The 22294-nt window shown below is 43.9% G+C and overlaps 2 protein-coding genes, 1 long non-coding RNA gene and 3 other non-coding genes across 10 annotated transcripts; all 6 read right to left on the bottom strand.

Annotated features, from left to right (window-relative positions):
- Positions 1–4306: 4306 nt before the first annotated feature.
- On the bottom strand, positions 4307–4400 carry LOC127753568 (small nucleolar RNA Z223). The gene has a single exon (XR_008012624.1). It is a non-coding gene; the product is annotated as a small nucleolar RNA Z223 (small nucleolar RNA).
- Positions 4369–5646, bottom strand: LOC127786069 (uncharacterized). Of its 2 annotated transcripts, none has more exons than XM_052313396.1 (3): positions 4998–5646; positions 4718–4856; positions 4369–4572 (listed from the first exon to the last, which is right to left on the bottom strand). In XM_052313396.1, exons 1-3 carry the CDS (start codon positions 5401–5403, stop codon positions 4506–4508), a joined length of 612 nt encoding a protein of 203 aa, XP_052169356.1. In that variant the 5' UTR covers positions 5404–5646; the 3' UTR covers positions 4369–4505. The 2 variants fall into 2 exon arrangements, with proteins under 2 accessions (XP_052169356.1, XP_052169354.1); XM_052313394.1 differs by having other exon boundaries at positions 4980–5635.
- LOC127753554 (small nucleolar RNA snoR134) lies at positions 4467–4625 on the bottom strand. The gene has a single exon (XR_008012611.1). It is a non-coding gene; the product is annotated as a small nucleolar RNA snoR134 (small nucleolar RNA).
- Positions 4735–4863, bottom strand: LOC127753552 (small nucleolar RNA snoR111). The gene has a single exon (XR_008012609.1). It is a non-coding gene; the product is annotated as a small nucleolar RNA snoR111 (small nucleolar RNA).
- Positions 5647–8585: 2939 nt separating the features above from the next.
- LOC127753054 (uncharacterized) lies at positions 8586–9213 on the bottom strand. The gene has a single exon (XM_052278512.1). The coding sequence runs from the start codon at positions 9104–9106 to the stop codon at positions 8783–8785; it is 324 nt and encodes a 107-aa protein (XP_052134472.1). The 5' UTR covers positions 9107–9213; the 3' UTR covers positions 8586–8782.
- A 9507-nt stretch (positions 9214–18720) lies between these two features.
- On the bottom strand, positions 18721–21655 carry LOC127786091 (uncharacterized). Of its 4 annotated transcripts, XR_008019902.1 has the most exons (8): positions 21247–21655; positions 20606–20830; positions 20481–20515; positions 20189–20387; positions 20010–20095; positions 19563–19712; positions 19121–19358; positions 18721–18913 (listed from the first exon to the last, which is right to left on the bottom strand). It is a non-coding gene; the product is annotated as an uncharacterized LOC127786091 (long non-coding RNA). The 4 variants fall into 4 exon arrangements; XR_008019901.1 differs by lacking the exon at positions 20481–20515; XR_008019904.1 differs by lacking the exon at positions 20481–20515 and having other exon boundaries at positions 20606–21097.
- Positions 21656–22294: the final 639 nt, after the last annotated feature.

Raw genomic sequence — 22294 nt, forward strand, 5'->3', positions numbered from 1 at the left:
CTATTATTATAAAAAATAAAGATGTTTCTACCGGGATTTTGGTATATTAATATGCAAAACATTGATTAGGATTTAATTTTTGTGATCGAAGCCCTTTAACAAAACATTATCAAGCATACGAAGATCTTTTCAGCCTATCATTGTTTTGACTGACCAAAGTCATCATCCATTACCCCCTCCTCCATCTCTATACTTGGAGTCATCATATACATGCCTAGGGTCGTCACAATTGCAGATCAGAAATTGACGTTCCAGCCAATATGGACATCCCCTCCAAAAACATAGACATTATTGAGTTCGCAAACGTGTTTTAATCAAGTCGTTCTCATTGAATTGATCGCATTGATCTCTATTTTGATGAGCAGTAATAAGAAAATTTTGAATGATACATGGTTCTTGTACATGGTAGAATCAGACTTCATCGATGACAAACGGAAGTTTGCCAAAAAAACCAACTAAAAACCAACTCAAACACATATGGTGTACAATTTCAGATCTGCAACTGTGACGACCTTAGGCATGTATATGATGACTCCAAGTATAGAGATGGAGGAGGGGGTAATGGATGAGGATGATGACTTTGGTGGGTCAAAACTATGATAGGCAGAAAAGACCTTGGTATGCTTGATATTGTTTTGTTAAAGGGCTTCGATCACAAACATTAAATCCTAATCAATGTTTTACATATTAGTATTCCCCTTACAACACACGTGTATTTTTCTACTAATTGTAATAAGAAAAATGATATCCATGATGACTTTGTCAATCTCGAGATATGTCGGTCCAGTTTTTTGAGATAGATGTACGTGCGTGCGTTGATAGGAATGTGCACATTGGAAGTGTCCCCACTTGTAATGTCTTTATAAAGGGGAAAAAAACGCAAAATCTATTTCGAGAGGCATCTCGATTTAGACTTAATGAGTGACACGGATAATTACGTGAGAAGTACTAGTAGCGTGACAGACATACATGCAAGTAGTTTTTGCTATTAGGTTGTGCATATTTTTTTTCTTCTTATGAAATTTTCTCTTAAACTACTCATCTGATCTACGATCCGATTACACCATTGTGTTCGCAACAATTAAATCTTTACAACAAGATCTCACATGATTATATTTTGATGAAAAATCACAAATTACTTTTATGATATGTCTAAATTACTTTTAGATTTCACTAAGTTACTTCTTAGATATATAAAAGTAAATTCATTAAAGCCTAAAAGTAATTTACATATATTATATAAGTAACTTAGAATAAAACGAAGGTAACTTTGGCATGTCATTTGAAGTAAATCTGTTGTAGAGATAAAAACATAACTCTATCTGGAAATTAAATTAATCAGCACAAATTATGGAATTAACTAAAACCAATAATAAAAGTAATCACCTCATAGCATTATGAATGTATAGGAAGTATTTTAATCAAATCTAAAAGTAACTTTTATATATATATATATATATATATATATATATATATATATATATATATATATATATATATATATATATATATATATATATATATATATATATATGATAATTTGTTCAATGAAAAAAGGTTTAATTAAAGTTACTTTCTTTTTGTTATAAGTTACTTCTATAATATATGTAAATTACTTTTAAGCTTTACTGAATTTACTTTTGTATATCTAAGAAGTAACTTAGTGAAATCTAAAAGTAATTTAGACATATCATAAAAATAATTTGTGATTTTTCATCAAAATATAATCATATGAGTTCTTGTTGTAAAGATTTAATTGTTACGAACACAACGGTGTAATCGGATCGTAGATTGATGAATAGTTTAAGAGATAATTATATTTGAAGTATAAGTGGATGGTATCTCTTATATATGGAGTGGTAGTTACCACTATGTAGTCACGTAAAAAAAAAGTAGACAGCTAGATTTACTTCAAACTTACTCTACTCCATAACAGACTGCGGAAGATAAGAAAATACAACTTGCCCCCTCCATGTCGTGATACATGTGCACAAAATGTTCATGGTAAAGAAATCTAAACATTCCATCTGGGCACTTGACCGGCCACATGGCCACGATTGGACGATTGGATGCTTCACCGCGAGGGCCCAAGGCCCAAGAATATTGAAAAAGATTGGAATAAGTTCGCTTTGACTCCCTTAATTAGTGGTCGAATCTGATTCATATCCATGAACTACAATACTGGATATCCCGACCCCTAAGTATTAAAACCGGTCTAATTTGACTCTCTCGATGGCTTTCAGGGTGGTTTTGCTGACTTGGCGCCTACGTGGCGGTATTAATCGGGTCCTTATTCTACGTGGCACTTATATGGTATTAAAATAAAAAAATATGCATAGGACCCATTTGTCATTCAAAAAGTATTATGAGACCTACTGATATGTAGGGCCCACATATTATCCTTTCTTTCTCCCCTTCTTTCTCTTATCTCTCTTTCTCTCCACCGGCCTTTTGTTCGTCTGGCAGGAGTGTGGAGGGGAATGGCAGCGGCGGTGGTGGTGAGGACAACGGCCACTGCGTGGACGATGAGGGTGGCGCCGTGGGCGCGGCGTGCCCCGGGGAGGGGGGGGGGGGGGGCGGCGGGCACGGCTCCAGAGCATAGGCGTAGCGGGTGGCGCGCGATGCCCGAGGGAGCAGCGTGGCACGCGCAGTCGAGGGGGAGGAGGCGGTGGCGCAGCGGCGCGATGATGGAGGGGAGCACACGGCCGGCCTGCACGCCATGGCGGTGGTGGCCGCCGCCACCAGCTATAAGAGGGCGCGGTGGGGGTGGCTCCGCCCGATGCGGATGTGGTCGGCACTACAGGGGAGGCGGGTGGTGACGCTGAGGAGGACGTTGTCGGGGAGATCCCTGTCCATGGCGGCGGATGCCGCTGTCTTCGCTCCCCGCCACACACGCGTCTCCGCCGCTCGTCGCCATCTTTGCTTGTCCGCCGCCATTGCCGTTCCTCTTTCCCCGACACGGTGCTCCCACCCAGCCGGCTCTCCACCATTGGATGCCAGCGCCGCCGCTCCCCAATGCTAGATGCCACTGCCGCCGCTACCCGCCGTCGTCCCCACTGCCGCTCCGGTGGTGAAGAGAAAGGTCGGGGGAGAAAAAGAGAGAAGCAAGAGATAGAGGGGAGGAGGAAGAAAGGGAAGAGAGTGGTTGTTCATGTGGGGCCATGTGTCCGTGGGTCCCACTTTTTTTTTTGTGTGAATGATAAATAGGGCCTACATATATTTTTTTAATTCTAATGCCACTTAAGTGTCACCTCAACACCACATGGAACGAAGACTCAGTCAATATTGCCACGTAAGCACCACGTCGGCAAAACCACCCTCCAAAACCACCGAGGAAGTCAAATTGTACCTCCAAAACCACCGAGGAAGTCAAATTGTACCGGTTTTAATAGTTGACGGTGGATATATCCAGTAATATTGTGGTTCAAGGATATGAATTAAATTCGACCGCTAGTTAAGGGAGTCAATGTGAACTTATTCAAAAAGATTTTATGAAGGAAAAAGTACACCGAAGGTCCCTCAACTTGTCATCGAGTTACAAAATCGTGCCCTAACCGTAAAACCAGATATATGATATTCCCTTAACTAATCAAAACCGGTCACAATAGGTCCTTGGGTGGATTTGACCCCGGTTTTATCCTACGTGGAGGCTGAGTCAGCGTGGGACCCATGTGGGACCCATATGTCAGGATGCCACGTCAGCGCACACTCTTCCTTTCCCCTCTTCTCTCTCTTCCTCTCTCATTTTTCCCCTGGGCGTCGCTGGATGCCGCCGCCGCTCCGCTCCACTCCACCGGCCGCTCGAGTCGCGATAGTACGTCTGGCCGCTTGCGACGACGATGGGGTCGCGCATTAGATCGAGAGAGATTGGGCACCGGAAATCCGACGGCGGTGCCGGGGTCTCGATTTCTTGTATCAGCGACAGCACGCTCCGCCTTCAGCGCCTGCTCCGCCTCCGGTGCCGGCGAGCACCGCCAGCACTGGCGCGACACGAGGGCGAGGACGTCGAGCATGTCGTCGGCGAGGCCCAGGCGCCCAGCTCGACGACCGGCAAGAGGTCGAGCAGCGTGGCCAGGTCGTGGTTGAGCTCCCGCAGCTCCGCCTCCATCTCGTCCGACTCCAGCAGCAGCCACATCCGGCTTCGCACCGAGCAATCGGCGACGATGGCGTTGAACCGCTGCAGCACCAGGAGCACCTCCCGCAGGCATAGCGACGCCAACCGCGGCAACTCCCGGCGGCGCCGCACAGCCTCGATATCTATATCAGCTCCCCGGCGGCGCCGCACACTCATAATGCAAAAGAAAACATTCAGTTCAGATCTATATCAGCTTTATCTGTCATGAATTCTCAGAAGCAGAACTGGCATGGTAAGCTGAAAGTTTGTATCATCATTGCCAAACCGCCAAATCTAACAAAGTAAATCCAATGAACGAAAACACGAATATTTTAGAGGAAATATGATAGCTGAATGTATCCATTACGCTGACACAGACACAATCACGAGCTCACAGCATCATGACCTGCAACACTGAATGGCATGGTGGATATAGCACAGTCATTGCCTCATTGGGGCTTCATTGTTCAAAGGATTCCAGTCCGACAAGCCCGGGGTTAGCACGGTGCATGAACAGAACAGATATAAACAGAGGAGTGAGATTTTTTTAAAACAGGGTACAAGAAAAGAAACTAGTCTGCATCAAGAAAAAATTGTACGCACCCCGCAAAAAGAAAAAATTGTACGCAAGCAACAATCGTATTGCTTAATCGAGCCATGGCAACAGAAACGATTTCTTGACGCGTCGATCTATCCCCTTCTTGCAAAGATGGTGACACCATGGAGATATTGGTTCCCCAACCTTAACAGGAGCAAGAGAGGACGATTCAAAACACACAGGAAAAAAAAACCATAATACCATATACCATCGATCCATGAAAAAAAAAATCAAATTGAACATAGAAGGGAACATGAAAACACAGACCAGAAAGGAAAGATAAACCTGCGGGCTGCGGCAACTCCTCGGCGGCGCCCCGCAGGTCATCCAACGCGGCCGCCAGTAGCTTCGACCGCCTCGAGATGGACGCGAACAAGGCGCGCAGGAACGGCGCGGGTGGGTCGACGGCGGACAGGTCGCGTGCCAGGCGGTGCAGCGACCGGAGCAGCTCCCCGTCGGACGACCGCTCGCTCGCCTGCCGCCGCAGCTCCGCTCCGCCGCCCGCCCGCTCGCTGCAGCTCTCGTCCGCTGCGCGCTCGCGGCCGCCGACGCCCTCCTCTCCCGTCGGCGTTCTCCCCGCCCGCTGACCAGCAGTGGTGAGAGAGAGAACGAAGGGAGAGAAAAAGGGATAGAGAGGGGGCTGTCGTGGACGCCCTGACTCGTGGGATCCACGCTGACTAAGCCGCCACATCAGACAAAATCAGGGTCAAAACCACCTAAAAACCTAAAGTGAATGGTATTATAACTTGAGAGATATCATATATCTGGTTTTATGGTTAAGGGATGATTTTGTAACTCGATGACAAGTCGAGGGACCTTCGGTGTACTTTTTCCTTTTATGAAGCAATAAAAACCCAATACTGGAGTTGAGATCACCGCCTCCAGCGGCAAATGGGATATCTTGGCTTCTTAATATCCTGGATGAAGAGCCTGTTTGGTTGGAGCCATGAGCACCCTGCCTTAGAAATTTGTATGCGTGAATATATAGCATCCGAGAAGGCAACCAATGTTGCCTGGTCAGGCAGCCTGAAATTAAACCAGCCTAAAAATAGCAGCCAGCCTAAAAATATGCTATTTTGGCAGATGGGTATCTTAAAGCGGGGGGCTGCTAGCTGGCGCGTGTGTGCCAGTAGCGAGCACATCTCCTTCCCTTCCCTCTCTATAACTACTCTATATTAGTTAACACTTAATACTAATGACGGATAATTATGAAAGATTCTTAATAATTTTTTTTACTAACAGATTAAAATGTTTTAAGTCAGATTTGAAAACTTTTGATTTAAGATTTAAATTTTAAAGTCAAATTTTGAAAACTTTTGACTCAGATTTGAAAACTTTCGACTCAAGATTTGAAAACTGTTAACTCAGATTCGAAAACTTTCAACTCGAGATTCGAAAACTTTCAAGTCCAGATTTGAAAAAATAGAAAACTTTCAACTTGAGATTTGAAAATTTTCAACTCGAGATTTAAAAACTTTCAACTCGAGATTCGAAAACTTTCAAGTCCAGATTTGAAATATTTGAAAACTTTCAACTTGAGATTTGAAAACTTTCAGCTCAGATTTGAAAACTTTCAACTCAGATTCGAAAACTTTCAAGTCCAGATTTGAAAAAAATAGAAACCTTTCAACTTGAGATTTGAAAATTTTCAACTCGAGATTTAAAAACTTTCAACTCGAGATTCGAAAACTTTCAAGTCCAGATTTGAAATATTTGAAAACTTTCAACTTGAGATTCGAAAACTTTCAAGTACAGATTTGAAAAATTTTGAAAACTTTCAACTTGAGATTTGAAAACTTTCAACTTGAGATTTGAAAATTTTCAACTCAAGATTTAAAAACTTTCAAGTCCAGATTTGAAAAAAGGAAAAGGAAAAAAATTAAAGAAAAAAAAAGAGAAAGTGAAAAAAGAAAAGAGAAGAAACAGCGCGAAAAAAAGATTCGGGCGCGCGCGTGCTGGGCTGTGTGGGCCGGGCATGCGCACGAATTAGGATTCTCGCTTAAAGCATACATCTATAAAAATAGATTTTCACAAACAATCCTTAACTGAACATCACCCAAATCCTTTTATTTACCGATGTTATTTAGTTTAATAGTATAGTTAACTACTATCTCCAAATCATTTATATCCAATGTAATAGTCAATTCATACAATAGTTGCTTACTATACTATTAATACCTGGTCCCACCAGTCATACACACATTACGTCTTGGAGTCCGTGCTGCAGTTAGCTATAAATCTATAGTCCGCTGCTCTTCTCTCTTTTTCTTTATCTCTTTAAAAATATGTTTATAGCTGGCTTATAGCCTGCTAATGTACCTGCTCTTAGCTCGCCTGTGACTAAGGGGGTGTTTGGATCCAGGGACTAAACTTTAGTCCCTGTCATATCGGATGAATTTGGAGTATTAAACATAGACTACTTATAAAACTAATTACATAGATGAGAGCTAATTCGCGTGACAAATTTTTTAAGACTAATTAATCCATAATTAGCACATGTTTACTGTAGCATCACATAAGCTAATCATGGATTAATTAGGCTCAATAGATTTGTCTCGCGAATTAGTCCAGGGTTATAGTATGGGTTTTATTAATAGTCTACATTTAATATTTATAATTAGTATCCAAACATCTGATGTGATATCCCATCTAAACAGGTCTAGATAGAGCGTTCGTTGAAAAAAAAATGATTTTTTATAGTGACGGAAGTGGGAGTTTTACCCGATGCGTGGCGGTGGAGCCGTGGAGGTGGGAGCTTCACCTGATGGCCGCGTCATCTGCAGTCGACACGACGACGGAGGTAGGGCTTCGTACTGCACCATGCGGTGGTGGAGGCAGGAGCTACACACAACAATGTCCGCAACTTTACCCTACGGCGGGCGGCATCAAGAGCATCACTCTGCCTTTTTTTTGACAAATTGACCCTTTGTAAAAACTTATTTCGAATCTAACCCCTGCCAAAAACTTCAACCAAAAATAGGCCGTCGGCTCAGCGCCAAGCGCATTGGCGCTGAGGTTGGCCGTCTCAGTGCCAACGGGATTAGGCAAAATGGCGCTGAGATCCCTAGGACCAGCGCCATTATGGCTGGCGCTGAGGTCCCAGCCCGCAAGCCATCCAGAAGACTTGCCGGGCTGGGCCACGGCCGATTCGGCCAAGTCCCATCTCAGCGCCAGCCCACCTAGCGCTGACGTCCCTAGTACCAGCCCCATTATGGCTGGCGCTGAGTTCCCAGTCCGCAACCCATCCAGAAGGCTTGCCGGGCTGGGCCACGGCCTATTCGGCCAAGTCACATCTCAGCGCCAGCGTCCCTAGGTCCAGCGCCGATGCAGCTGGTGCTGAGGTAGCTGCCACGTTAGTTGGGGGATCGGCCCGGCCGCCACGGTGGCACGATATCAGCGCCAGCCCCGTTGGCGCTGACACGGCCAACCTCAGCGCCAATGCGCTTGGCGCTGAGCCGACGGCCTATTTTTGGTTGAAGTTTTTGGCAGGGGTTAGTTTCGAAATAAGTTTTTGAAAAAGGTCAATTTGTCAAAAAAACGGCATCACTCTGCGGCTGCTTCATCCACTAGCTTTCCAGTTCTAGAGGGGTTGTGAGTTATCTTCAATCGTTGCCTGGGTATTTAAATTGGATTTGGAAAAGCAAATATAATACACCATGAAGGTTAAGGTCTGTGGTTAGCTCCTTTTAACTGATCGATTGAGGCTCTCTTTTGTACAACTGATCCAAGATTATTTGTAGCTGGCTATTTCTAGCCCCATAAATTCTTAATCTAGATTTACGATTTCGTCGATAACATTTGGATAAATCATTATTTTTTAAATAAAATTTAAAGTTCTAAACCACTATAATTAAATAATACAAATTTAGAATATATCGTGAATATGAGATCCGGAGCCGACCATAATAATAATATATAGGACAATGAGCAGTATACATCAGGTTGGGATTGATTGCTTCAACAAAATCATCTAGAAAAAACACATAGGATGCAGTAACAAACAGAGTAACATAACTTGGAGGCAGTAGGCATCTAATTAAGTTGGATATAGCGTAGCAGCTTTGGTTATATCAGGCGTGCTTGCTGCACCTGAGGTTTCTCATGCAGGGGAGGTCCATGTCGGCGATCTTGAGGGCCTTGGGCACGTCGCAGCGGCGTCCGGGGATGCATTTCACCTCCGCCTCCCGCTTCACCTGGCACAGGCACCAGTGGTTCTTCACCACCCCGCAGCAGCCTTCCCTGATCCCGCGCCTCAGGCAGTTGGTGAAGTAGGTCGTCTGCGTCGCGCAGTCCTCCTCCGGCTCCGCCGCGTAGTTCGCCGCCGCCGCCGCCGCCGCCATCATCAACACCGACATCACCACCACGGCCATCTTCCTCCTCATGGCCGACTCCATGGAGCTACACAGATCAAGATTTCAGCTACAGCTTATAGGCGTTTGTGGCTCACTGATTGATTGATCGATTAATTCGGAGTTTGTGTACACGTTTTATAGGCGGCTATGAGATGATCTGCTTGGAGAGACCGGATCGGAGACCGGCTAAATTATACAAGAGGATACAGAAGACCCATGTTCCAAGCGTTGTCATCTTCCTCGCGTTTTTTTAACTCGGAGGTGTCAGACTGTCAGGCTTGATAAGAACAATATCGCCACACTACCCCTACTCGTGTACATAGCGTACCGCATGTGTTAGTTTGCAACGGGAAACTTCACGTGGTCTCGGTCGGGGATGCTGGGGGTCTAATCGTGCAAGTTGGGTTAACTCTGCTAGCTAGCTAGCTAGCTATAGCTCAACCCAGTTGCCGTTTCTGATTAGATTAGTGCCAAGTTCGTTATTATATTAGTAATAATCACCGGGTTAACTGGCCTTGGATGCGACCGCCACCCTGAGCTTGCCGTCCAGCAAATGCCTCTCCGTGTCCTCCCGCAGCTTCGCTGAACCATGCATGCATGGGTCAGGACACCGATTCTAATCGTTCGAGGGGAATACGAAGAGCTATGATTTTTCTAACATAATAAGATAAATTAACATGTGATTTGTAACTTGGGAAACATTCACAACCATACAAGTTCAATTTCAATCGCAACAAGTTATAGAAAAAAATAAACTCTAATTATACGTGCACTCGCCCTATTTTTTTTTTCAACACGTAGAAGTTAATAAATGTGAACTTGCTCATATTTATGAGGGTGACATATCATATCACGTATTAATCTATGTTATCAAAATTTTCTAACTTTATAGGAGAGTTTTTCGTGGATGCAAAATAGGAGAGTTTTGCGTGGATGCATTGCATTGTACCCAGCCAGCAGTCCAGCACAAGCACTTCAAGGGAGACCACCTCAGTGTCACATAGAGCGGTAGATCCAAGCGTCGTCAGAACGAGCTAGGTACTCCCCCCATTTCCACGTTATGTAGTCTGGTCCCAAATAATCCAAGGAAACATGGAGGCATGTTTAATGGTTGAGCCCAATTTCAATGATCATTAATTATTTTAGTTCATAGTTTACATAGAGCTAATTCTTGCAAGAGACGGTTAAAGAGAAATAGGGCTTGAGTACTACATTGTAAAGTTAAGAGGAGATATAGGTGCCGAGACATTTAGAAAAAGTCGTAAATATGTGGTGGATACTCAATTTAAATAGATGGAAACTCATGTGAACCCCAACGAAAAAGTCATTTAAATTCACCAAACAAATTAATTGCATATAAAGATGAGATGTTTGTTGTGAAAAATATTGTCCAAATTACTCGACTTCATTTGTGAGATATAAAAATAATTGCTCAAAATTTAGTATTTTTATACATGACATACCACTACTAAAAAAGGGCTATAGGTGCCGGTTTCCCAACCAGCACCTATTAGTCAGCACCTTTGAGGTGTCCTCAAAGACACCGGTTTAGGAACCGGTACCTTTGAGGCTACACGAACAAAAAAAAATGGCTCGCTGCATCGGCTCGAGACGATCCATCGAGCAACCGCACTTCATCCCAACAAAGATCAAACATACAAGATTCAAATCAAACCCACTTCATCCCAACAAGATCAAACATACATGATTCAAATCTAAATTAAAGAACACATTAACACATAGTATCAACATCAATGAACACATAGCATCAACATCCATCAACATCCATGAACGCACCGCTGCCGTCGCTGAGGTCCGCCGTCTCCCCTCTGGCCGGATCTAGCAGAAGGAAGGGCGTAGTCGCCACCGGTGCCGCCTCCGCCAGGTCGCCACCGAGACAAGCGAGAGACAGACGGCGAATCAGAGACAGCGAGAGAGTGAGAGAGAGAGGGAGGGAGGGCAAATTAAGGGATAAGATAAGGATGGGAGGCATGCACACGATGGATAAGGCCGGCGCTTGATCGGCTCACTGGCTCAGCTCGGTATAAGTGCCATTTTTTTAGAAAACTAAAACCTATAACCGACACCTATAATAAATTATAGGTACCTTTTTTTAAAAAAATCGACACCTATAGTACTATAGGTGCTGGTTTTTCTTTAGAACCGGCACCTATAGTTGTTTAAAGGTGTTGGTTTTATGTGTTTTCAGCCTACGGAGGAGGAACAAACACTATAGGTGTTAGTCTTAACTGTTTTGAGACCTATAGTGCCGATCTCTATGAGTTTTATTAAGAAGTGGAGAGTTTAGTGTTTGGACAGGATTTTCTCTAACATCATCTTAATTATCTACATGTGTGATTACTTTTGGTGAAATTAGATGAATTTTTAAATGGAGTTTACACGAGTTTAAACCTAAGTTCTGGTTTTCACTTTTCACTGTATATTTTCCTATGTTCCATGGAACATATCTGCGAGATTGTGCTATAAACTGGTAAGAGTGCACATGCAAATGTTTCATTAAGAAACGGCACTTATCTTGGGATCCTGGCTAATGCTTATTGATTATTATGTTTGAGCATTAGTCGGCTAGTATGTTCACGAGAATATGTTCTATTGGAGTAATGATCGATGGGGCGCAGAGCAATACAATATCAATATGTGTCAAAGGTCTATGTGACGTGGGTGAGCAATAATGCTGCGAGATGCACAACATCAGATCATTATCATAGTTCAGCGGAGTGCACGTGAGCAACTATGATTTTCAGAGCCTTGAATCAGCATTGTGGTTCTTCCTGAAGTTGCGAGTGAATCAGAATTTATCTGATTATGCCAATTTGGTCTACAATCTTGTAGGACACTTTGAAACATAGGATCTAAAAATCACACACGAATAAAGAAGGATTTTGGAGAAATTAAACAGAGGACCGAGAAACAAAACAGTATGGAAGATGTCCCTTTGGATGGGCATTGGAACGAACGTATATAGCAAGTAAACAGTAATTAACTATTTTATCTGTCGTCATTGTTCCCTGATCCAATCTCGTTGACGTTAATTACATCCAACGCGCGCTGCATTACATCCAACTCTACCTTTCCCATTGCTCCATCTTCATAATCACTACTAGGCAAATTATTTATCTGGACGAGCACCTCAATAGGTTGCAGACGGAACGTAAGTGTACGTGTCTACAAACATCGATCCTCATTTTCGCATACGGCTCCTTAAGAGACCCATATACGAAAATATATTTTCGCAGACGGCCCTCTTAAGCAGCCGCACAGGAAAATAGGGCTATTTTTTCAGACGGGCCTCTTAAGCGACTGCACAAGAAAATATATTTTCGTAGACAGGCCTCTTAAAGGTCCGCACAGAAGTCTGAGCTACATCCTCTTTCCTTTTCATCATATTCAAAAACAATTGAAACCTTATCTCTGAGTTTCTCTCTCCCTTATCTTCTTCTCACTTCCTCTCCTCCTTTCATTCTCACCTCCTCTCTCTCTCTCCCTCATGACAGCGGGAGCGACCGGCGGTGGATCCTACGGCGACAACGACAACGACAGTGGGGGTGGCGGGAGATGACGGTGGGCGGCGGACGGCGGCAGCTTGGCACCGCTGCCGACAAGGACGAGCACGGCTGGGAGCAGGCGACGTACGGGAGGGGGCGGTGGCGGCTATTGACGGTCGTTATAGACCAATTTCGACAGTCAATATTACTAAAATTAAGGAGAGCTAGCTATGCTTGCAATACATATTTATTTTAGAATAATCTATTTCCACTTGTACTTGGATATTATTTGCTTGCAGAGTTTGCTACATAAAATGGAGGAAGATCGATGGAAAATAATCAAACAATCAATTGTCGTCCGTCGAGTGGCAGACTTCTGAATAGATGGGCTGACAACACAAAGTTAACACTTGCAAACAAGCACAACTCTCATGCCATTGGGAACAAAGCCCAACAAGGAATCCACCTGCTAAAAATGAAGGCCGAATGGGCCAGCTCAGGTTCGGCCGAACCCTAGCCGAGGCCACCCATCCTGGCCTTCCACGTGGATGCTTTAGATCACTCTTCAATGACGGTTGCAGCGCAGTTAGCACATTTCTAACTGTCACAACCGTCATTGGCAGCCTATTTAAGGAGGAGCTCATTCTCCACTCCAACACACACTCAAGAAAGAAGATCAAAGCTCTCTCTCAAGTTTAGTTAGTATTCTAGAGCTAGTAGAGTAGGAATAAAATAGTTTTCTTAGTCCTCGGAGTTTTCGGAAGAGTTTGGGTATGGCTCTAGTAGCTTTTCCTTCTCTTGTAAGGATTGTACGATTTATGGAATATTCTTCTATATACAATTGTGGTACTTTATTTTATCCTAATCATTCAAGTACCGACTTGACGATATATTTATCTTGTTATAATTGTACAGCTAACCTACCCGTGATATGCATTGGTGTGGGTATAATGATTATGTTAATGACTACTCTAAGTCGTGACGATGATTGTAGAGTATTATTTAGTAATTTAAGCGTGGTTCTTAGATTATTGAATAGCATTATTTGGGTTTATATGCTGCGGGACAGTAAAGGTGGACCGCTGATGGTGACAACTCAGTACGGGTATTGATGTGCGCGAGTGTGTCCCGATCTTTCAATGAGAGGGATAAGTCGATTGGATGGAGCGATGTTGGCGATCCGACTACAACTATCCAAGGATGTTGTGCCTTAGCAATCGTTACACCAACTCCAAAGGTGGCCGTGAATCTCAACAGATGCACGATCAACCCAACCATGAGGGTATTTGTTCCTGCAAGCAATCGAGAACCAGCAAGAACAAGATGAACAAGCAACTCAATTTGCGAATCAAAGATATTGGATTGAATCAACAGAAGTAACAAGCAATCCGGCGATCTAATTGATCATGGATCAACTTGGCAAAGTAGCGATGCTACACTTTGGTCTAAACAAAACCCGATTATTCTTGGCAGCGGAGAAAGCTGTAAGAAGAGGAAGAGGATGACCACGGGGGTGCTGGGGTCGTTCTCTAACCCTAGGACGCGTCCCTAATGGACCCAACAAGATACACGGCCCATTGGACCCAAAGAGGTGATGCAGCACCGTGGACAGCAAAGGACTCGGTAGTAAAACGAAGATTGCGGCCGCTCCAGAACTGATATGGACATGAGGCTGAATCCATTTGAAAGTATACTTGACAAGATTTCCATGAAGTACTTGCACACCCAAATCGGAGTTCGCATGAAGTTGTGGCGGCCGTCAGAAGTTGGTGTTGTGCTGTAGTCCGAATCCATCCCGCCGAATCCTCTCCCCGTTTGATCCTCTCCACTTTTCTGAGTAAAACAAAAGTGTACGTGTCTCCGGGATATAAATAAGAATCATATGAATTTAAGAGTAAATGTACTTGATAGTTGATTTGACGTGCATGAGCGCGTGTAGTAGGACCATGAAGTTGTACTTGTGGAGGCATGGATGCATCGTTGGTGTTGATGTCCTCATCAGGTATTCCTCCACATTAGTAGATAATCCTAAGTTATTTTCCTAGGGAGGGTACTCCTCCGTATTTAGCACCAGTTGGATGGCTATGACGGATTGTTGTAACGAACTCGACAATCAGGGGTGGTTTCTCGAAGCACCAGGAGGGCATTGTAAAGGGGGTATTAACTGTATGATTGTATACTAGAAAGTATAGACTAAAGTTGTATTTATAATAGAGGTATAGGAATGGATCCTTTTATTATTATTTCTCCACTTAGTCTAGCTTAGTATGTATGAGAGTGTTTAGTTCTTCTGCTTCATGTCACTATACCCATGAATTAAATTAACTCCTGTTCGGACTGACTATTACAAGTACCATATAAATTATTAGCATAGTTCTCTCTTATAAATCTTCCCTCGGGATTAAATAAATACGATACCCTTGGAATACTCTCAGGTGAAATGGTACAATGGTATATCCGTGCGCTTGTGGATATGATATGTAACCATAGTATACCATAAATATTTCTACGCCATTGCTGGGAATTATATTTCTATTAATGTTGTTAAGAAATACCAACAGCGGCGCCACAGCCACCGGCGAGGCAACGACTGGGAGTGGCGCCATCCCCGTCCCCCGCCGTGTGCCGCTGACAAGGAGGAGGAGTAGGTGGCCGGGAGGAGGAGGAGGCAGCTCAATCCGGCTATCCGCTGCCGTAGTCGCCACCACTAGGATGCTAGAGTTTCGGTTTTTTTGCAATTTTTATTTTTGCATGCAGACGACATAAGCACTCACACGCGAAAATGCCCCAATATGCAAAGATAGCAATTTTTGCAGACTCTCCAGAGCATGCGGGCTGCCCTACTGCATGCGAAAACCTCTTTTGGGCTATCTGCAAAAATCACTTTTGTACTAGTGAATGTTGCATGTAATCTAGGACAACCAATCGTTATATCTTTTTTGTTTACGTAGGATCGAATAACAAGAACTAAGCCTACCAAAGAGGATTAAATAGTAGAACATAAAGAACCGAACACTTTTAGCGGAATTAAAAGTTACCTTCAAACTTGATGGAGAACGGTTTGACCGGTGTAGATGCGGCGATCTGACCGCTAGGATACCATCAGTCCGACCGATGGTGTATCTTCGGTCCAACTTCCTTGCCTTCGTTGATGTCGCCTGATGTTGTTAGTCACACCGCTAGAAAGCCGCTGGTCTAACCGCCGAGTAGTCGCCGGTCTAACCGCTATATGCTTGCCGATGTAACTGCTGAACACGAGCAAACACAAATTAAAGAACTCTTGAAAATAGATATACCTTTATTGCTTCTATTCGTGTCACAAAGTGCAACAACTTCACTCTCTCAAAATTCGAGTAAACTTAAAACCCTAACTATTCACTCAACTCAACTCACTCCAAAATCGATACCCAAAGGCATCAACCCCTCTTTTATTTATATCCAGAGATGGCTGTACACAAACCCCGGTTTGACCAGTCCTATCAAGAAAACAAATACTACTCCCTCAATTATCACCAAATATCAAAATCAATTATCTCACATGCTAATTATTCATCCCAAAATAATAATTAAAACGCACTTTGATTTGACAGTTTATTTTTTCAATGTTTTTAGAGCGAGCGTGGGCGCATGTCTATGAGTCGTTCAGCCTAGGAGTGGTCACGTGCAAGGGAGTGGTCTGACCAAAAGTCTGTTGTCTGTACCACGCTGTGGGATGGCGCGCGGCATCGTGTGCGTGTGGGCTGCGAGAAGATAGGATCATGCGGGCCGGGTCATGGTTGTGGGATGGCAGGACTGAATTTGCGTGCGTGTCGTACAAACAGGAGCAGCTGTTTTTGCTTGTAATTTTTCTTTTCAATCAAACATCACAAAACACTACAAATTCACAGCACAAAACACTGATGCCCGCGTGCGTGGCGCGTCCACGTGCTCCGGTGAGTGCTCACCATCCCCACCCCCACAAAATGTACGGTCTCGCACCGGAGATGTCGCATGGGCGAGGTTACATCGAGCGTACGTGTTGTGAAGGAAGCTAGTGGCTCCATAGTACCCAACGGTCACCTGCATCAACTGGGCTGTGTTTGATAGTAAGGGTTCCCAACCCCTCCCTCTTGTTTTTCACGCGCACGTTTTTCAAGCTATTAAAGGGTGTGTTTTTAAAAAAAAGTTATATACGAAAGTTGCTTAAAAAATCATATTGATCTTTTTTTTAAAAAAAAATAGCAAATACTTAATTATTCATCCACAAATGGACTGCTTCGTTTTCCGTGCAAGAGGGTTGGTTTCCCAACCCAGGGGAACGAACGCAGCCCTAGAGGAGTGGTCACGTGCAAGGAGGAAACCCACTCCAAGGTATAGTTGGCCAAAAGGCCCGGGCCTGACAGGCTGGCCCACGGGACGGGTTTTTCGTCTGGCCCAAGCATGACACAGCTTAATTGGTGTCGGGTCCGTGCTAGCCTAGCACGACCGTTGGGTTGTGCTTGGGCCTCTTAGCACGATGGACCGTCCCGGCACGACTCGGTCCAACGACAAGGAGGCAAATAGATGAGGGCGCCAAAATAAACTTATTCCAGCCATATAAGTGTATGGCGCAAAGAGATGAGGGACACAAAATAGACTTATTTCCAGCCATATAAGAAATAGTAATAAGTTCACTTTCGCTCCCTTCCTAGTGATTAAATCTGATTCGTATTCTTGAACCACAGTACCAAATATCTCGACCCCAACTATTAAACTGATTCAATTTGACTCTTATGGCAGTTTTGAGAGCGGTTTTACTGACGTGGTGATATTGACTTAGTCTTCGTTCCATGTGGAATTGACATGGCTATTATATGGCATTAGAATTTAAAAATATGTATGGGACCCATTTGTCATTCATAGAAAAAATATGCTATGGGACTCACTGATATGTGGGGCCCGCATGTTGTCCTCTCTCCTTCCCTTCTTCCTACCTCTCTCTCTCTCATCTCTTTCTCCCCCTTTCTCTTCAGACTGGGAGCAGCGAAAGCGGCTTGCGGTGAGGGCCGAAGTGCGGCGGCGCAGCCCGAGGAGCGGCAAGTGGTCCACGGGGTGCCCCGGTGAGGCTTCCTCACGACCAACGACTTCGGTCTGGCAAACGAACCGGCTAGCACGTGCCAGAGCGTGGTTCGCCGGAGAAGAGGATGATGTCGTAGGGGCGGAACCCCGCGGCTAGCTCCACGTCAGGTGCGTTGAAGGGCAGCACCGCCACCGTGAGCGGGTGGCGAGCATCGCGTCGGAGTTGACTAGCTTCGCGGCGATGACTCTGACTCATAGTTCTACCTATACTAGTAATCGTGCACGTGCAAGGCACGTCGGTATCATATTCAGTTAGAAGTCCACTATTCCTTAAGCAACCACAAAGAGTAATTCATAAGATAAAAAATGAAAAACCTTGGTGATGATTCTCAGTACGTGAGAAGTCATCATCGTTAAGGTTGACAATAAAGTATTGTTTAGCCAAATCCTCAAAACGCTGCACAGGCATGACGGATTTCAGAGGAATAGAGACAAATAGGCAAAAGTCGGGAGACTGAAAGCAAGCCTGTCCATTTGGTTAGTGCTCATAACTTAATTCAATCTTTTAATTCATACAATTAGGCACACACCAAAATATACAGATTACAGGGATTACTTTTACCCAAAACCAGTTTTCCAAGGTGATGGAATTTAATGAAAGCATAATGGTCCCATACAGAGGTCTTCACTGGGGACTCCAGCTCGACAACAGGTGATGAAATTTCATAGTCAATCATCTAATTAAACAAAATATAAACTATGAATAAATTTATTATTGAGCAGTGATCTGCCCCCTTCCCTAAAAAAACGAAAATATGACACAAAGGAATGTAAAATATAAATGTTTCTACTCTGCCTAGAGCATCTTATATTATCCCACAAACATGCTTGATGTCCATATGACTATATACATAAGTACGTGATGCCAGCTAATTACCAAAAATACCAGATGCAGTCAGTAGAGAAAAAATATAATTGTTTCTACTCTGACTAAAATGCTTTAAAAAATAATTATTGGACTACTTAACTCAATGAAGAGTCTGTTACCATGCTTACTGACTGAAAGCTCAGTTAACCCCAAGCACATTCAGTATAGGAGACAAGCTCAACTAACCATTTTCTCTGACATAAACTGAGAAAGCATATAAACAAATCAGTTTTTCCTAGAGAAAAAGATGGCAACTATTGCTACTTTTTTTTATCCAACTACAAAATACAAATGTGCATGTCGATAGATTGCCGTGAGATCTGCAGAGATAAAAGCCACAACAAAGCATGATTGCTGCTCTGATTTGTCACTCGAGGCCTGAAAGATAAGAGAAAACAAAGTCCTCGTCATGAGGGAAATAAAAAACCTCCAAGTACCTGACATGCACATCAAGAGCAATCAACCAACATCAACATAAATACAGAATGCTTTGAGACTGTGGCTTGAATGCATTAAGCCCGTGCTCGCATCGAGTTCGATTAAAAGATGGAAAATAAGAGTTAAAAGTTGCAGCCTAAGACCAACCTCATGTGTAGAGACCACTATGCTGGTGGAGACAAAAACTCGACGCGGATTGAGGCTGCCGGCGCCAGTGATGGTGTTTGGCGGTGGGGATGGCCAATTCGGCTAGGACCGCTGCTGCTTTGGAGGAGACAGCGGCGGCCGCGTCGGTCAACATGGGAACGGAGGGGATTACTCAGGCGTGGAGGGATGCAGATTGTAGCACACGCAGACCATTGCCGCGAGAGAGACTGGGGCAAGCCTACAGATTATAATAGTAGTTTTATATTAGTATAGATGATATATAGTAAAAGCCTAACAGTAGTTAAATGAAAATGTATACAAAGAAATATCATCAAATGGCTCATATTGTTCACATCATTTGCTGAGATGAAATGCAGTAAAAGATCTCACAAAATTGGAAAGAGGATACATGACTAACACAAAAATCTGGTTACAGTTTCACCTTATGAACTCCTCCGTAAATGATGAAACATTGGAGGACTTAACCACTTGCTTTTGTTGTTACTATCATCCATCTTGAGCATCTAATTTTAATGCTATCAATAGGGTGAACTTGTCTAAAACAGTCATCTGTTTATTTGTCCTATATTTCCTGAAACAAAGCATCAACTTGCTTGGTGAGCAGGAAACCTGCCTTGGAACCAATAAGAAATATTTTGGTTTTATACTACTACAGATTACTTGAACAAAATGATAAAGGAAATAGGCAACTCGATCAGGGCTGCAAAATCACAGAAATTCGAGGAAAATTGTAAGGAAGATACAAATATACAATTGGCGCACACCATTGAAATAATTAACTGAGATATCAATCAACAAATCAATGTTGGGTTAGAAGCATGGTTTAGGAATGAAATAACCTAATTTGCAATTGGTAATCGGAAAGCACCTCATTGGGAGCATGCATGATAACTACACCAATTTCACCATTTCAGTGGTACTTGGAAAGCACTTCATTGGGAGCCTGCATGATAACTACACCAATTTCACCATTTTAGTGATGAGAACAAATCAATTGGCAAATATAGCAAGGCACTGTAATTATGTAAAGCAACGAAGAAATCATACCTGTGACATTTCCCGAGCTGCATGCAGCAGTATACGGCAAGTGTGCCGCAAAAAGTACTTCCTTAGGTTTGTCGGTTTCTGCAAACAGGTGTGCAGGAAGACACGGGTGTGGAGGAAGGCACAGGTTGAAATGATGGCCGACAATCTACAGTTTGGCTTCCATTATGCAAACTCAAATTTTTAATATCGCCAAGCACACCTGTTGAAATATATTATTAGATTGAACCCCCCCCAAAAAAAAACAGACGCACAGAACAATTTGATATTATAAATTGATTCCACAAGACATTACCATGTGTGGAGAAAGGCACAGGCTCTGATTCAAAACTACAATCCAATCGAGTTTGCCCAGGTTTCAGCATTGTTTGCCACGAAATAGGGGTGAGCATAATAAGAAGTGAATGAATATATCATCACCTGTGCCCGATGTAGATGCAGACTTCTTCCTCTTCCTATTTTCACGGTTCTTTTGAACTCGTGCTGCCTTCTCCTCAACGCTGAGTGCCGCGTACCGCTCTCAGTCTCTTTGTCTTCTTAATTCATTTGCAGTTAATTTAGGAATGCCGTCCATCGCTAGGAGTTACAACCTTCAAGCATACAACCTGGGCATATATATACTCGGGGAACCACAAATTTGAAGATCTGCAAGGAAATAGGAAGAAAAAGAAGGATTAATTTCATATGGAGGTGTTTTGCATGTGCTGTTGCCACTGGGTTTAGATTCTCCTATAGAACAGTAGGATGGCTTTATATATTTTTCAGTAACTACTAACAAGAACAGTAGGATGGCTTCACAGTGAGTAGTGCTAATCATCTGTATTACAAGCAAAATTTAGAGCCTCCAGTGATCTGAAAAGTTCAGAAGAAAGAAAGGATACAAATCCATTGATAGGGGCTGCACAGGATCAACTGAAAGGATGCAAATCCATTGATATGTTAAAATCTTCAAACTCTATGGCCAATTTCTGATTGGCAATTGTGAATGATCAAGAAAACAAATGGTGATCCACAAATTGACACATCACAAAAACATGTAAAATAGGAGAAATTGGTATTACCTTAGGGTTCAGGGGAACAGTGATGGTTCCTTTAGTTCCTACTCAAATCTGACGGGAACCAATCGGCGCAAGATGAACCTGTGAAGTGGATTGCGGCGACGGTGGCACGGCGGAAGGGGAAGAAATCGGTTCCGGCGAGGACCTGTGAACCTGTGATGTGGATTGCGGTGCCGGCGGAAGGGGAAGAAATCGGTTCCAGCGAGGGCATCGGTGGAGTATGGCGGCGTCGGCGGAAGGGGACGACCCTCCGGCGGCGCGAACGGGGAATGCGAGGAGGAATAGGGTGGAGGAGGAGGAGCATCGGCGGGAGCACCATTGGACTGAGGCGGGGCGAGGAGAATCGGGGCGAGGAGGAGCGCGAGTCCAGCATGGTCAGCGCAAGTTCATCGCGCGAGAAGGAGGAAGCGGACAATCCGTGGCGGATGGATGGACATCGCTGGCGGATGGATGGAGGATATGGATCAGGACAGACGCAGATGGACGGTAAGGATTGATCGAGATGATTTCACCTGTAGGATTGGAGGGGGCAACTCCTCCTTTTTATATTAGTATAGATATCGCCTCCACCGAGCCACGAGCCGGACTATGGCTACCGTCCACCGCCAGTGTCAAGGACAAGGAAGGCTACCTGGCGTTCGCGCTGGTGAACAAGGCCACCAGCCAAGCCATCAAGCACTCCCTCGGACCTCGGACAGAGCCACCCTATATGTACATATATACATATTGTTCATTAATTAATTCAGTTTGTTTATATGTCAAAAATCAGTTAACGTAGTGGTTGGAGCGCAGTAGCAATCAACGCACATGCTTACTATTTCCGCCCTGGCGTCACAAGTTGTGAATTTGTTGCAAAACCACTAGTCTTTGATGATGATCTGACATATTCGTTCATCTGCACGCGTACGTGTGTTGGTGCAAACAGGTTCGGCTGCTGCCATCCAACCCGGAGTACCAGGATGAGTCGGTGCTGTGGACGGAGAGCAAGAACATCGGCCACGGCTTCCGCTGCGTCCGGATGGTGAACATCTACCTCAACTTCGACACCTTC

This window comes from Oryza glaberrima, chromosome 10 (genome assembly GCF_000147395.1).
Source record: "Oryza glaberrima chromosome 10, OglaRS2, whole genome shotgun sequence".
Taxonomy (NCBI): domain Eukaryota; kingdom Viridiplantae; phylum Streptophyta; class Magnoliopsida; order Poales; family Poaceae; genus Oryza; species Oryza glaberrima.

Excerpts from the sequence above, each read along its gene's own strand:
- LOC127786069 (XM_052313394.1), bottom strand. The coding sequence starts at position 5,403 with ATGTGGCGGCTTAGTCAGCGTGGATCCCACGAGTCAGGGCGTCCACGA. Across the intron at positions 4,857-4,979 it reads AGGTTTATCTTTCCTTTCTG|GTTGGGGAACCAATATCTCC; the intron begins GTCTGTGTTTTC and ends GCTCCTGTTAAG. Across the intron at positions 4,573-4,717 it reads CAATTTTTTCTTTTTGCGGG|CCCCAATGAGGCAATGACTG; the intron begins GTGCGTACAATT and ends TGAACAATGAAG.
- LOC127753054 (XM_052278512.1), bottom strand. The coding sequence starts at position 9,106 with ATGGAGTCGGCCATGAGGAGGAAGATGGCCGTGGTGGTGATGTCGGTG.